At 37.2% G+C, this 17,404-nt stretch overlaps 1 protein-coding gene across 1 annotated transcript in view; it reads right to left on the bottom strand.

Annotated features, from left to right (window-relative positions):
- Positions 1-7,733: 7,733 nt before the first annotated feature.
- Positions 7,734-17,404, bottom strand: part of LOC103734420 (sec1 family domain-containing protein 2) — a 185,682-nt gene continuing 176,011 nt past the window's right edge. The window contains exon 5 of the mRNA XM_008833344.2: positions 7,734-8,173. Within this exon, the coding sequence (XP_008831566.2) occupies positions 7,901-8,173 (273 nt within the window). The 3' untranslated portion in view covers positions 7,734-7,900. The remainder of the gene's footprint in view (positions 8,174-17,404) is intronic.

The following is a 17,404-nucleotide window of genomic DNA, read 5'->3' as shown; positions in this document are numbered from 1 at the left end:
TGATATATAGAGATTAGAAATGCATGTGCAAACATCTTAATGTCAATTGCATTAAAAATGAAGTTTTCTGCACGAAACTCTGTATTTTAATAATAAAATGGAGATCTTTTTTAAAGGTTAAAACCCCACTTAATTTTATGTCTTATAGGGTTTATACTGAGTACAGTATTGTATAACTGTAATAATTCAACTGTAAATCTAAAAATGTACAGCCAATTTTGAAAGAGGTGCATCTTAGCTCTGGGAATTGTTATTGAATATGTCAATGCTGTTGTAATGAAATGCTTCTTCTAAGTATGTGGTTATTAGATAAATAATAAAAAAAAAAACTACATCTTCCCCAACACACACACAAAAGACTTGAGGTCAGCTATATGCTTGCCACAAAACTTACTCTTTGCATTTTCATATATACTTGAAAATCTTGGAATTCAACTGGTGCAATTTTCACTGACACACAAATCCTGATGTCCATTCTCATGGTGTGAATCAGACATCCTGGCTGACTTTATTTTCCAGAGGCATCTTTGTTATATTAAACCCAAAGCTAGCCCTCAGCATTTTCTTTCCGACAGATAATTCTATGAGAAGTCTACCTAGATGGTATATTTACAGAATCTATATGAAAGGGAAAAAAATGTAACCTCAAGAGTAAACAGATTAAAAATGAGAAGATGTTTTACTTTTAGCTAAAAGAAGTTAAAGGATAAGATCCCTAGTTTCCTCCTTTTGCTTTCTGATGAAAGTACAGTGCATCAGTCCATTGATCCAAAGATCGTTCAGACTTCTAATAAGTTCTGGAGTTAAACACTCAGAGATTTGTGATGGTTGATACCGTGAACTTGACAAGACCTAGAAGTGGCTAGGAGACAAACCTTCAGGCATGTCTGTGAAGGAACCTCCAGATGAAGTTAATGGAAGTGGAAAGACCCACCTTAACTATGAATAGCACCACTCCATGAGTTGGAGTCCTATGCTGAATGAAAAGGAGTAAGTGAGCTAAGCACTAGCATTCACCACTCTCTGCTTCCTAACTGCAGGTGCAAAATGACCAGCTGGCTCAAGCTCCTGCCACAGTGACTTCTCTGCCATGATAGACTGTACTCTCCAATAGTGAGGAAAAACAATCCATTTTTCCCCTTAAATTGTTTTAGTCGTTTTTGTGTGTGTGACAACAGCAGGAACAGTAACTAATATAAGATTCAATAGTATTCCTCTCTAGCCAATGTCTGAGACAGGAAGATCTCAAACTGAAGGCCTATAAGGTCTTTTATGTCTCTAAAAGACCTTTTACTCATGCAGTGTTTTAGAAAATAAGCCAATTTTTTTTAACCTTGGGTGATTTCAGACTTTTTTAGAAATAAATCTAGATTCCTGGTTTCTTGAGAGCCTAACATATCTGGTTCATGGTTCCCTGGCAAAAGGAATAGAATCTGTACCAGGTTTGGTGGTGCATACCTGGAATCTCATAACTTAGAAGGCTGAGGCAGGATAATTACAAGAGGCAGGCCTCAGCTACATAGCAAGACCCTCTCTCAAAATCCAAATGAGATAGGGAGGGAAGAAGGGAGAGAGGAAGAGAAGAAAGGAGAAAAAGAAAGAGGAGGGAGGGACAAAGGGAGGGAGGGACCTAGAGAATATGAATGATACCAAATCTCCAGTTTGACACAATGTCTACTAAACCATTTTCCCTGAAGACTAAATATCCTTTGTGATTTATCATTACATTTTCATCATTGTTTTATTAAAACCTAACCTACTTTATTTATTTATATTACTTGCTAGCCCCTGAAAGTATTTGAATTTGAGGCTGCCGTTTTCCTATTATAACTTATGGTTTCAAACATTCATAAAATATGAAGATATCTTATAATTAGTTGGTTTTTAATTCTGTTCATTGCAAGGTACAAAGGAGATGCCCTATAAATTCAACAAAACATTTAAATGAATTTATCTTTAATAAATCACAGTTGACCTGCAAATATTTGTATGTCTATAGGCAAGGAGTAACCGCTGTTTCTGGATGATGCCTGAAGCACACTCTACTTGATGAAACTTAATTCCGATTGTTTTTGCAGGGACCCAAGAACCAAAGATTGAAAACCACTGGTCTAATAGAAAGAACTCTGGGCTGGAAATCACGAGAGAAACTCTAGTCTAATTCCTGCAATGAACAGGATATTAAGTTGGTGATTTGAGGCAACAACAGTTAACATCTGTGGTCGTGATTTCCTCATGTGCAAAGTGAGTACACTGGATAACTTCTGAGAAATGCCTTATGAAGCCTAGGCATAAAAACATAAAAACCTAGGCAACTACAAGACCTCCCAAAAGTGAATCTGGATTTATTGGAGAAAGCAATCACTACTGAGAAATGAACACATGGTGAAAACTGAAACACTATTATTTCTGTATTTTAGATGTAGTTTTATCTACTGTCCCAAACCATGTTTGAAAAACTAGTAGTGCATTTGTGAATAAACCATCACAAAGTGAAGTTAGCATTGAAGGTATATTTTATTTGAGCTGAGATGTTTGGAATCTATTTATCAAACATCAAGTTTATAGATTCATACTCATGAATTCTTTCCTAATCTAAGGAGATATTACACATGAAGGTGTTTTTAAAACTATAGTTTTATTACCTAAGATCATCAAGCATCATGATAATGTCATTGCCTGGCATTACCCCCAATTCTATCTCTAAGAAATTTTATTTGGTCAGACTCAATACAGTAATAGGATTTTATTACTCAAGCATAAAACAATGATGATACAGCAAGTGTTAGGATCTAGGCCAAGCACCCTGGCCATTTTAGCTCATGTGTTTGGACTGCTATTACTACCCTCATTTTATTTATGAGGAAGCTCAGAATTGGTGAAGTTAAATGACCTCCTCTAAATCTACATTATAGGAGCCAGAACCCAGACTAACCTGTTCCAAATTCTATGTTCAGAGCCTCAACACCATGCTAATACTGCCTCAGGGCTCCTAGCTTGGCAAGCTCAATATCATGTTAAGTAGAGAGATGTGTTCAATTAATACTGATAAATTGAAAATGTGATATAAGCCCAACACTGCCAGCACATGACAATATGTTATTTCAGAATCTGCAATAAAAGCAATTCTAATATTTTAAGTATAAAATGAAATTGCTTTGTACATTATCTTGCCTTAGAATTTCCTGTCAAGGAAGTCTACAGTGAAAACTGTGGCAAGTACATGTTTCTTACCTACTGTCCCTTCTCACATTTTTTTCTTCTAATAGAAAAATTTGCTTTGTTCTTTCTGGGTGAGGCTTCCAAGAAAACTATTGCTTTCCTAAAAACACAAGGGTGGTGGGGACTCTGCCTTTTCCATTCACCTTTCCCCCCTTATCTAAGGCCTTAGATACAATGCATCAGAAGTGCTGCATCATGACCACAGTGACAGACTACAGCTTCAGGACACTGAAGAAGGAAACCTCTGATGCTGCTGAGAAAAGCAAACCCACATTTGTTAGGTTTACCTAGTATGATATTCACACGTACACCTGGGTACAATCCTGAAGTAGCGATGCACAAACCAGTAATCCATTATTATCAACAGGGAGTAAAATAAGAGTTTTAGGAACATAAGTTACTGTTTCTATGGTTTTCTCATGCCTCTTTCTTGAACTGCAGAATTCTGAGATGCTTTGAATTATTCAGTCTCTTACTTTACATTAAAACTTAATTAAACAGACCTAGTGCCCTTATGACCCTGTCTTTAAAGATGCCATTAAAAACTCAGGGAAAATAAATGAATGAGCAGTAACAAAAACTGTTTAGCAAAATTTTCTCCAAAATAGTTTTGTGTATCAGAAACCACTTTGGCCATTTGCAAGAAAATAAGTGGGAGTGGAGGACATCAGCTAAGCTAAATAAGCCAGGCACAGAAAGACAGATATCTTTTCTAGCAAATGCATAAAAACAGAAGATGGGCTATTAGGAAAGCAGGGTTGGGGGTGAGAGGCATGGAAGGGTAGAGATCTAAGGAAGGCCAAAACAGAGTGGAAAGGAGGGTGGGCACAAATAGACCACAGCAAAACTATTAATATGTATAATTAATATATATATCAATAATCAATATATCAATAATAATTTTTAAGATATGATTTAATTTAAAAGAATGTTATATTTTTTTCTTTGCTTCCTAATTCAGAGCTTTCTGACCTATGTCCTTTACAGCACTGTTTGGTTCTAACAGGCTGCAGCTATATTAAGCGGCTGCTTCATCTTAGTCCACAGGTCAGCTGCTGGTTCAGATTGCCAGCGCTTCCTGGGCTAGTCAGTTGCCTTGAGCCACATCTGCCCACTCACCTTAGCATCCCATGCAAACATCTTATTGCTTACACGCATCAGGTGAAAAGGCTTGAGGAGCTTGACCCTATGTGACAGATGCTATCAAAATAGTAATTACTCATTTACAACTCTATATGAACCCCAAATCAGTTCTCACACAGAACATCATTTTTCACAAAAATTACAAATGGTCAATAACGGTAATAATGCTCAGTATCAAGACACAAGCAGAGAGAGCTGCCAGCTAAGACTCCACCCCCCACTGCTAGAAAATGGCAGAGCCAGAACTTTTAAATCAAGGATTTCTTCATTCAAATCCTATGCTTTTTCTGATATGCCTCTCTGTAGGATGACATTCCAAGCTTACACAGATCTTTAAAATTTGCATTAGATTTCATTCTCTGAAGAAAGTTCAAATGACTTTCCTTTATTTTTCCTTGTGCCTGGCACGCAAACACAGAAGTATACAGAAACCGATACTCTCTTTGAACTTAGCAGGATGGAGGAAGCATAACACCAAACAGCATAAGCAGGCCAGGCCAGTTTTCTTTTCATAACCCCCCACCCCCAACACTCAAGAAGTCAACCCTAGTTATTTTATGTGAATAAAAAAGAGCTGCCCAACTACTCTGGAAATGTCCCCACGAAGTATCTATTAAAAAGACGGCAGATTAAAAAGAAGATAGCATGATGCTTTTGACCAACATGCTAAGTTTTTATTTTGTTTTGTTTTGTCTTACCAATCACAGTTTCTTATTACCTTTCCCATACAAAGAAAGAATAAAGGCACATGAAAGAAACTGTTAAAAATAGATTACATAATGAACAGATAAAAGGAAATACAAATTTTACACAAGGGCAATTACTATCAAGGAATATTATTGAAATAAGCAGAATTAAAGTTTGTTATTCTTGCTTTAAAAAGTTAGGCAATCAATAGATTTCTATGTCTACAAATAATATTGTAACTTGTAACAATGCAGGAAGAAAAGAGGGTAAATGAAAATAGGATGGTTTGGGGAACAAGGAGGTAACACACAGATGAAAAGTGCAGGCCACAGCTAAAATCTTAACCATACCATGAATTCTCTGCTCAGAAGGTAAGAGTATAGCATGGCGGAGTATGACATGAAACAGTATTGTAAGCGAGTCTGAGCCACAGCAGGGATGACTACAGCGGTTACATGGGCATGTAGCATGTTTGGAATTCCATGTTTAGAGACATGGGTTCCATATCACAGAACCTGGGTTCAAATGCTAGTTTTATCATTCAGTGATGGAGAAATGATACATGGTTAACTTTTTAATGCAGAAAAAGGGTCATTTTCTTTTCCTATCTACAGTTAGAGCATTCTTATATTGATTAGGTCCTTTTTTGTTTTTTTTGTTTGTTTGTTTGTTTGTTTGTTTTCAGTCTTTTTTAAACAGGTCTCCCTGTAGCCCCAGGTGGCCTGGAACTCACTATGTAGACCAGGCTGGCTTTGAACTCACAGAGATCTGCCTGCCTCTGCCTCCTGAGTGCTAGGTTCAAAGATGTGTTGCCACTACACCTGGCTAATTACTTATTTTTGAAACTAGAAGACATTTTCACTGACCACAGAATATTCATCAAGCACGAAAAAAATTCTGCTACTCAGTGGTAAGAAGGCAAAGACAATGCTTTGGAGTAGCACAGCACAGCACCGAAGGCAAGTTTACCATGAAACCCTAGGTAACCTTGCTCCGGGATACTAAGAATATTTCGAAGATAATTGTTCTCTGGATACATGTTGAGATAGCTTCTCCTATTTTTACAAAATGAGTCACAAGTACTCCAATTCTATATGATTAATTTTCATCCTTATATGCAGATGACACATTCTCCTCAGCAGTGAGCTATAAATACAAACCCTTCTTTCAGTACCTTTGAGTTCTTAACATAATTAATAAAGATATGTCCATTCTGACCAAATACAAATCTTTCTTTAGAAATAAAGTCCTTATGGTGTCTACAGAGGCTCTGTGTGTGTGTGTGTGTGTGTGCGTGTGCATGTGTGTGTGTGTTCCAGTGGTTATTTCATATATGCAAAAGTAACATCTTCTCTACTCTGTTTAAACTGCATATCCAAAGGTTATATAGGCAAGAATGTATACGTAATATCATAAAATAAAGTATATCTAAAATTTAAAAATAGACTGAAATTTCCAAAAAAATTTTTTATTCTTCAAATCATGAGTTTATATTTTTCCCAATATAAACATGAATTCACATAAATATTTTAAAAGCAAGAAAATGCAATATTCTGAGCAACTTTAAATAAGAAACTAATAAAAAAATTCATTGCTGGGTCAATGAATACCCTGAGTGAATATTAAGTGAATATTCCTAGAACATGACTTCATCTCCAAACATGAAATGTCAACTACAAACATTATAAAGATCTATCCAAATAACCTTAATTAAAACATGCACACTGTCTTTGTTGTCTGCCTTTGAAATTATGCATTTAAACATAATTTCCAATTAAATTCTTCTAGCATCCAAATTTACTATAAATAAAACTCTGTTCTAAGTATTGTATACACCATATTAAACCATTCTAAGTCAACGTTTATTTCTAGTCAAACAAACACATGTAATGATATATAGTGCTATATTTAATGAAACAGGAACAAATTCCACAAGTTTTCTTAATTAGATTATAAGCTGGAAAACAGGATCTATACTAAGCAAGAAAATGTTTCACTCCTGTGTAAACTTCATTCAATATGTGGGACATGACATGAAGATTTCCAGCATCATGGGCTACTTCAGAGAAATCTCAGTGCTCTTTCCCATGAGGCCCAACAGGGGACAGGAGGATGTTATCACCTGCCTCAGCTGAGCTTTTCTGAGCAAAGAAATCTACATACAACTAAATATAGACACACACACACACACACACACACACACACACACACATACACAGAATGAACGAATGAATAAATGGAAATTTGAAATGTTTTTAAAGTATTCATGTTTCATGTATAAGCTTTAATAACTTCTTTGTATAGATATGTCTTAATGAGTTATATCACAGCTCTGACTGGAGTGCAAATGGTTACATTTGAGTATTTCTTCCAAACTAGCATAACCTATTTTACTAGGATGTTAGGGTATCATTTTGGCTAGTACCAAATAATTAAAATTCAAATGAAATATGAAAGTCAAATATGAAATTACTCCTGAAAATGAGAAGTTCCAGTTCTATGGCACTGAATAACATCATACAAAATAAAAGTTTTGAAGTCTGAAATAAGAATTCAAACCTTCAAAACCTTATTGCATGTAAGATATACTACATTTTATATTTTTCTATGAGTATTTTGCTATTTTTAACATGGCTTTGACTCCAAGGAAAATGAATTCTGACAAGCACTTAGAAAGCCATTCTACTATCACTACTAGAAAAGAAAACTATGGGAAAGAACCTGACCCTGAAGGTGGCTAGTACTTACTCATCAGGTGTCATGGACGCCCAAACAGCTCTGCTGAACACAGTTACATCCTCCTCCCATAACAGCCTTCACTTCCATCCGATCTCTATATTAGCAGTATCTACAATTGTGCTGAACACTCACCTGTGATTTTTTGCAGCAAAGGTGGCAACTCGGACTCCTCAGAGAACACCTGAGCCAATGCTTTCTTCACTTTTTCTTCCGCTTCCCTCAGGTCTTTGTCCACTGGGAACTCGCCAATGACAGAGTAAATATATATGAGAAGGATCAGCAGCTCCTCAGGGCTATAGTCATTGTTGGTCCTCTGGGTTGAGGGCTTAATCATAGGCAGCAGCTGACTTAACACAACAGCCATGGACGACTCCGCAATGTTCTGAAACAGAAAGTAGTGATACTAAGATATGTCAGTCTTGTACAAAAACATTACTCGTCCTCCACATTAGAGCAAAGACGGTTAGTAAAAAGTTTGTGACCTCTATTGACCACATTATCTTTCATTTCTGTGTTTATTGTTCTGGAGATAATACTGCAAGAATTTTGACTTTAAAACTTTTATATTGAAAAGCCTATTTATAAAATAGCAAATCAAGTTATAAGCTCTTTGATATGACCTTATTGTTGCTTAAGCAAATAAAAGCATAGATATTAAAAATAAAATATAAGTAGTAGTTCAACTGGCTGGGGATGTAGCTCAGTAATAGAGTGCTTGTCTAGCACAAGCAAAGTCCCAAGTTTGACCATCAGCTCTATAAGAAACTCCTAAGAACTTCAGAAACTTGAAATCTTTTTTTTTTGGGGGGGGGAGGAATTTCTTTTTTTAATTATTTATTTAATAACCACATAATTAGAAGCAGCATTTCATTATAACAGCACTGACATATTCAATAACAATTTCCAGAGCTAAGATGCATCTCTTTCAAAATTGGCTGTAAATTTTTAGGTTACAGTTGAATTAATGCAGTTATACAATACTGTACTCGGTATAAACCCTATAAGATATAAAATTAAATGAGGTTTTAACCTTTACAAAAGAACTCCATTTCCTTATTAAAATACACAGTTTCATACAGAAAAATTCATTTTTAATGCAATTAACGCTGATGTTTACACATGTACTTCTAATCTCTGTATATCTGATTATTACTAGTCACAGTTGGTTATGTTCTGAGATCCTTGGCATCTGAGCATGGATATAAAGTCATCAGGTAGATGTCAATGGTAATGTTTTTCACATTTATTAATTATTAAGGAGGAAATTTTTATGCTTTGAAGAATTTTTTTAATTTAATAACCACATGATTAGAAGAAGCATTTCATTACAGCTTTAACACATTCAGTAACACACTCCAGAGCAAGGATACATCTCTTTCAAAAGTGGCTGTAAATTTTTAGGTTCACAGTTGAATTAATACCATTATACAATATTGAACTCAGTATAAATCCTGTAAGATATAAAATTGAATGAGTTTTTACCCTTTAAAGAAGATCTCCATTTTATTTTAAAATATGCTGTTTCCAACATTTGGGGGGGGGTCTTTTTGTTTCCTACATTTTTAATGCTACTAATGCTTAGATGTTTGCACATGTGTCTTTAATCTCTATGTATCTGATGATTACTAGTCACGGTTACTCAGATCCTTAGTACCTGAGTACAGGTATAAAGTCATCAGGTAGATTTCACTGGTAATGTTTATCACCTCTACTATTTAACATGACGTAAATTTTTATGCTTCTTCCTCAAATATGTCTTTTTTTAAAAAAATTTGTTGATTTTTCTGTGTGTATATCATATAGACCATCCCACACAATCTTATTCATCTATATACCCACTTCCCAAGTGGCACCCTCCCCCCTCCCACATACTGGAGCCCAGATACTCTGTCATCCCTGTTACTGTCCACTGTGTTGTCAACACCCCCAGTCATTCCCCAATGCTTGTCCATCTGCTGAATCTAGTCAACCTATCTAGAGATTCTTGTTTTAGGAACATCAGCTATTCCTCATCTAGCAGCAATCAGTTGTTAATAATCCTTTAGATAAGATTGGGGTCTGCTGTTCATTTTCCCAGTTCTATGCTGGGTTACTGTCTGGGAGTCTCTTGCACCACCTTGGCCAATAACTCAAAGGAAGGTATATCCTGTCTGGCATTGTTTCTTGTTATGTAGCCTTTAGCTATCTTAAAAGTATATTTTAAAGCAACATGATTTAAAAATAAACCTGGCAGGTGATATATTCAAATGAGTGCTGATACTCCTTTATGGGAATCATTATCTTACAGTATATCCTTTTAAATATTTCCATGTTGCCAAACATTAGTCAGAACATTGTATAGCAACAAAAACTCATTTTCCTGTTAAATCTGATTAAAATGATGACTCAAATAGGGAAATTTCACTGAGGATGGGTTCAAGATTTCTTGGGGGTAAATTTGAAGGTAATTCAACTCAAAAAAAAATTTTAAGAAGGCTGCTTTCAGTTCTTCTACCAAGTTCTTAAATGATACTTAGGCGAGGATTTCAGAGTTCTTATGTATGATCATAACATTTCATTACTGGAACAACTGTATAATTCCCATCTGTATAACACACATCTTTAGCATAAATCCTGAGATTTGGGGGCAAATAGATAAATTTTCATTTTACATAATATGATTTAATTTCATCTATCTACAATATAAAATGAAAATAGCCTCATAAATCAAGTCTCCAGTTTGCATTTATATTCAAATCAAAGACTAAGTTACCAGAAGTTCAAACTTACATCATTCATTCAGACGTATTCCCTGAACACCTGTTATATTCCAGACACTCTTCTAGGTCTGGGGATAGAGCAGAAAATCAGACAAATTCCCTACTCTCACAGTTTATGTCAAAGAGGAAAGCATGCGACTGAAAAGCTGAAGAAGTCAAGTCTATGATGCTACAGAGGAAATGAAGTAGGATCTCAGAGTGCTCATGTCTCTGTGTGTAGCTACACACTGTTTAATATGGGAGAAGTTGTGTGAAGATGGGAATATTAGGGAAAGGTGATGGTGCACAGCTTTAGTCCCAGTACTCAGGAGGCAGAGGCAGGAAGATATCTGCTAGATCCAGGCTAGCCTGGACTACATAGCAAGTTTCAGGCCAGCTGGAGAGATACTGTCTCAAAAAACAAACAAAAAAAAAAAACCAATGGAAATACTAGGATAGAGAAAGACCTGTAGAAATGTTCTCTCCCTAAAGAGAAAGATAACAGCAAACAGATGAAGGCTGTTGCATACTAGGATGAAGACTCCAAAAGAGCTTTCTCATCATTTCTACACTAGAGAAATTCAGAGAGATCAAGTCAAGGTGAGGATTCATTATTCTATTTTGTATGCACAGAAACAGCTGTTACCATTTATTTCCAATAAAAGTATTAGATGGTCATGGTGTATTACACAAAAATAAATGCTAAGTCTTTGGAGCTGGATAAGGTAAAAATGGAAAAGGACAGAGATTTTTCAGCACATGGTGGCAAGATATTATTTAGAAAGTATAAACACATTCCTCAAAAGTACCAGGGCCCAGAAGGCTTGAAGGCATCCTAAGCTGTGGAACCCTCAGGGTTCTTTGCTTAACTAGCTGCCAAAAGTAATTTAAAAGATAGGAGCTGTGTCATTGTCCTACCAAGAGAAAGCCGTAGAGGCTGCCGTTGTGTCTGTTTGCTTTGTATTTCATCTCCAGCTTCTTGGATGACAAGAAACAATTCCTTCGTTGTTTTGCATTCCATTTCTAAAAAGCACAGGTGTGTACAGAAAGTGTCTGCATAGGAGTCCTGAGGTTCCCTCCTCAGAGCAGAAAGCGCTTTAAAAAGATAGTTCTAAAAAGTAAAACAAGGAAGATAACCACTAGTAGACACACTCAGTAACACCCGGCCTTCAGGCCTTTGTTTTCTAGTCTCAGATATGTATCTGATACATATTAGACAGAAAGCTCTCTCATTAGTGGCATGACTTTTATTGTATATACCAACAAAATTATACTTAAAATATGCTTAAAACATCTCAGTGGTCAATAATTGACTTTGATACTGTGAAAGAAAGTTCTCAAAAGAACGCCTGCACCTTGGATTGAACTTCCTACAAGACTCCAACTGATCATCACTCCAGAGATTGTGGAGAGTCTAGAATGTTGCAGATCCAGAGCCCATTCACAGACTATCTGGGGATATCTTTAACCCCATAAATAGACAAACATTGCTTACCTCTGTTTCTGAATTAACATTCTTGTGACCAATAAAATGTATTAACTTAGAAGACCACCAGGTCTCACCCATCAAAAAGCTAAGACTGTCATCAGAGAGCACCTGAGACCCATAGTAGAAACCCCCTCCTTTGCTACCTGCCTACTGAATGTATCCACCAATGTATTTGAAAAGTGTCTTGATTTATGACTTTTCTTTGTTCTGTTACTATAAAAATGTAAGGCAACTGTTACCATGCTGGAACATGGAATTTGGGGAAACCTGAATCTGTGTTCCCCAGCCCTGGTCTCTCATATTTGGCTCCAAAATAAACTATCTCTTATTCCCTTTGAGGTGAGAGTTATGCTTTTGCATCGACACTACAAAGCCAAGAATAATGACCAGTTACAAAGAGGCATGAAATATAGGAAAACAGATTCCATTCTGAAAAGCGTAATTTGAATCCTTACTTTTCCATTATGTGGTTCCTTAACATCTTAGGATCTCTTCTCTAACATGACGTGATCTGACTAGAGAATGGCAGAGCCATAAGTCACATTACACCAGGGTCTCTCTCTTTACCCTCACTCTCTTTACTACTGGAAGTAGAAAGCAGAAATTTATACTTTTATTGTTAGCTACTCAGTACAATATAGAAAGCTCAACAAAGAACAGCTTTACCATAGACAGACAGAGGAATCCAGAAATGATGATCTGCATGTGTGTAACATGGTTTGGCCTTACACTTCTAGCTCTGTCCCCTGAGATAACACAGAAGTCATGACACCTCAGTAGCAATGAACACACCAATGGGTCAGATCCCAGTTTCTAATATTCTTTGATAAAAGGAACCAGGAATCTCCAAGTAAATGACTAATTCTTAGGCTGTGGAAGGAAAAAATATAAGATGAGCCTGGAGACTGAAGTGCCAGAAAGAAGGTAAAACTAAAGACATGCTGGAAAAGAAAAGATCAGGAACCTGTCACACAGACACAGGAGTCAACCACAAGGCTTCCCAGTGACCAGAACTGGAACAATGTGAACAACAATATAAAACAGTATTTTCTTATAACCCAAAATAGACAATAAATATCCAGCAGTTCACATGGTTGTAAATGTGGCTGAAGGAGGAATTAGGGGTATGGCTTAGTCAAAACCTGAGTTTGATCCCCAGAAGTCACTGAAAAATGTTGGGGGGTACAGGGCTGGAGTGATAGCTCAGCTGTTAAGAGCATTGGCTGTTCCTGCAGAAGGCCCAGGTTCAGTTTCCACCATCCAAATGTCAGCTAACAACTGTCTGTGACTCCAGTTCCAGGAGATCCAATGCCTTCTTCTGACCTCCATGGGCCTTGCACAACACAGGTGCACTTACATACATACAGGCAATACACTCATACACATAAAAAAATATTTTTTTTTCAAATGTTGGGGGGTGGCATGTAAGGTAGAGACAGGTGGATCCTTGGGGCTCACTGACCAAGCAGTCTAACCTACTTGGTAAGTTCCAGGCCACTGAGAGACCAACCCTGTCTCAAAGGAGGTAGACAGCATTTCTGAGTATTACACTTGAGGTTGTCCTCCACCTACTATGTGTACACATCCCTGCTCAAACACATGTACTGAAAAACAAATTGAAAACGAAAACAGAAACAAAATGTATCTTTTTGGGGAACACTACATCCAGAAGCTCATGTTGTCTGTTTGCCCTTCACTCACAATATTTATTTTGATTATTTGATCAAAATGGGAGTGGGAGGCAAATTTTCCTTAGAGAATTTTAAATGCACCAGGCATGACGGTGCACATCTTTAATCCCAGCACTCTGGTTGCAGAGGCATATGTATCACTCTGTGTCTGAGACAAGCCTCTTGTCTATATAGAAAGTTCCAGGCCATCCAGGGCTACATACACACACAAAACAACAGCAACAGCAGCAGCAACAACAACAACAACAAAACAAAAATACACAGATTATATTAATTTACATTAATAAGCTATATACTTACCTTATCCTTTACCTATGGGTTATATATAGTAACTTGATTCTAAAAAGTAAAATATGGAAGGGGATTAACAACCTTACCTCGTCTAGGAGATTCAAGTTAGTCACAAGTCCTACTGCAGCCCTAAGAACAGCACTTCACTAATGCTGTATTCTTTGCCCAAACCATGACCCCAGTCTAACAAGGACAAAACATCAGACAAATCTCATTTTATTAAATGCCTGAATCCTCAAAAATTTCAAGGTCATGAAAACCAAGAAAATGCTGGAAAACCATCACATAACCAGTGAGACAAAGAAAACACAGCCACTAAATGTAATCTGGGGTCCTGAATGGGTGCTACATCAGAGAAAGGACTTAAAAAGGAAGCTAAAGAAATCTGAAAGAAGTGTGAAGTTTCTGGTAAACAGGAACATAACAATGTTCTCAGTTTTCACAAATATGTTACAATAATATTAATAATATAATAAATATAGTATAAGTATAGTATAATAAAGTGAGGGACATAAACACTACATTCTTAGAGACATTTCTATAAATCTAAAACTATTCTTATAAAAACACACTTACTGAAAAGGCAAAGCAAGGCAGGCTAATAAGCTCCAAATTCAAATACATTTTCATTTCCTCTTTAACCAACCGTAAAAATTCCAGGAAGCCCAAGCATGATGGTGCACACCTGCAATCCCAGCACTTGGGAAGCAAAGGCAGGTAGAGACAGGTGGTCATCTGTCACACCTTTCCATGGAAGGAGAACTAGAGTTTCCTTGTGCTGCCCATGAAAGTACAGCAGCCTGATGTTATCCATTTTCTTAAAACAAGAACTTATTTTCTTTTTTTAATAGTGTGTATATGGGTGTGTATGGGCACACATGAGTGAAGGTGCCCATGGATTCCAAGAGAGAGATGCTCTGGAGATGGAATCATAGGAGGCTATGAGCTTCTTGACATGGGTGCTGGGACCAGAACTAGGTCCTCTGGAAGAATAGTAAGTGCTCTTAACTATTGAGCCATCCTCCTAGCCCAGTTTTCCATCTATCTTCTGATCTCTGTTTTTACCATACCGTCTCACAAGAAGAAAGATAAACAAACAAAAACACAGACTCCCCAGACAGAAGCCCTTTAAAGCAAAAGAATTTCAATAGAATTAAAGTTGAGGATATGGGAAAAATGACATTTTCAAGAACCTGTACCACCAGGTATATGTCCTTGGGGAAATTATTTAATTTCTCCCTCTACAAAATAAAAATAATACCACTATTAGGCAGCACCATTTATAGGTACCCACTTGTAGAACATTGGGACAAACTGTTTTTACATCTTTGGCTTAAAATAAAGTCATCCCCATAATAGCATGTCTTCCTAAGGACTCAAACGTAAGGTGACTCCCTCTTTTCTGAGTGCTAACTTTACTGAATACATTTCACTTCATTTAGGAATATACAAGAGCAGCCTTGCTTCAGCAGGTTGTTCTGTGAACTTAATACCAGAAGGGACTCACGCAGCAGTGCCTAGTTTTGTACTATTACCACTACCTGGTACCCCCTGATCCTTTACCACACAGCAGAACTAGGTAAGAAGGCTAGTATGGGAATGGCACACCTTCTAGGAACAGAATTTGGTTGCCTCAAAGGAAGGGGGCCCCTACAAATACTGAATTTAAAGCCAGATCATGGAACTTCAATGTAATTGTTAGTAAAGGTCAAAGGAATTAAAAACATCGCTAAATGCTGCGGTTAAAAAGAACAGTATAAGCCACAGCCAAAATAGGAGATTTTTAAAAAAATGGCTTCTTTGTAAAATGAATGAGATTAAGTTTCCCATTCACCTTTAAATCAGTAGACCTACCAGTAGGAGGTAGAGGGCTTGAGCTATGTCTAGAGTGACAAAGCCTTTCATTTCTTCTGCAGTCTGAGCTCTTGTTATTCTTGAATCCCGCTCCAGCAACTTCACACAAAGGTCCTCTTTAAAAGGCATGTTGTCCTTAGAAAAGCTGACTTTTTGGCTGAATTAAAACATCTCTGTGAAGTCAAGAGCTGGTCTCTGTTCCTACATGAGAAACACACTCCAGACTGGCTCAGGCTGGGCCCACACCTGCTCTTCTGAGGGGAGGAACCTTCACACTGTGGACTGGACCATCAAGCCACTCCAAGCCACTGCTAGAGAATGCTCAGCAGTCCTCTCAGCCAGCATTTGTAGGCTCATGAGATATTGCAATGAGGGCCTGAGAAAGTATCCGGAGACCTTCTGCCCCCAAATAGCACCTGCCTTAAGATTCTCCACATGGCTTTAAGCTCTTATAATTAAAGTCATTCTATTTCTTTAAGGGAATAAATTTCTTTTTATATACCTCAGGCAAAATGCAAAAAATATAAGTTGGTGGGTGTAATGATAATTCACTGATACACCTATTCATTAACACATATTTATTGTGCACATGTGCAGGGCTGGCAAGATAGCTGTATGGGTGCTTGATATCAAACCTAGCTTTTTAAAAAAATTATTATTTTTATTTTATGTGTATGAGTGTATTGCCTGCATGTGAGTGCACCCATGTCATGCAATGCCACAGAGGTCAGAAGAAGGCTTCAGATTCCCCTGGAACTGGAGTTAAGGACAGTTCACAGCTGCCATGTGGGTGCTGGGAATTGAACCCGGGTCCTCTGCAAGAGCAGTCAGTGCTCTTAACCACTGAACCATCTCTCCCGCCCCATCAAGCCTATCTTAGTTTAATGAGACTCACATAGTTGAAGGAAAGAACCAACTCCCATAGGTCATCTGCTGACCTTCACATACTCAGGTGGCATGTGTATACCTTCCTGACAGTAAATGAATACAATGTAAAAATTTTCTAAAACAAAAAAGTGAGATATAAGATACAAGGGGCTAACAGGTGAGTGAGAATCATAAGAAAGGTCTTAACAGAGGCATGCATTTGCTTTGGAAATTCACCGAAATCTTGGCAGAAACACATCTCAACCAAACTTGAAAGAACCTGCATTTAATATCAGGGAGAGGCAAAGCTCTAAGAAGTGAATAATGGGATAGAATCCTTCCTTCAGTAAAAATTGCATGCATACTTCCTAAGAAAGTAGGACAGGCAGACTAATGACCCCTCCAAAGCCCATGCCCCAGTCTCTGGAATCTGTGACTATATTACTGTGATAAAGACTTTATATTGGTTATTTTTCACCACTGTGATCAAAATCCACGACACAAATAACTTAAAGCAGAAAAAGTTTATTTGGCTCACAGCTTGAGAGAGATTTCAGTGGATCACATCTGGGAAGCAAGGCAGGAGCAGCTCAGTCCATAGTGGCAAACAGGAAGAAGGGAACTCAAGGTTGGAACCAGGGACAAGTATAACCTGTTTCTAGTGACCTACTTCTGCTAACCAG

Source organism: Nannospalax galili, unplaced genomic scaffold (assembly GCF_000622305.1).
Source record: "Nannospalax galili isolate Female #2095 unplaced genomic scaffold, S.galili_v1.0 scaffold433, whole genome shotgun sequence".
In the NCBI taxonomy this organism is placed as follows: Eukaryota; Metazoa; Chordata; class Mammalia; order Rodentia; family Spalacidae; genus Nannospalax; species Nannospalax galili.
Note: the sequence above shows the minus strand (reverse complement) of the source record. Positions and strands in the feature narration are given on the sequence as shown.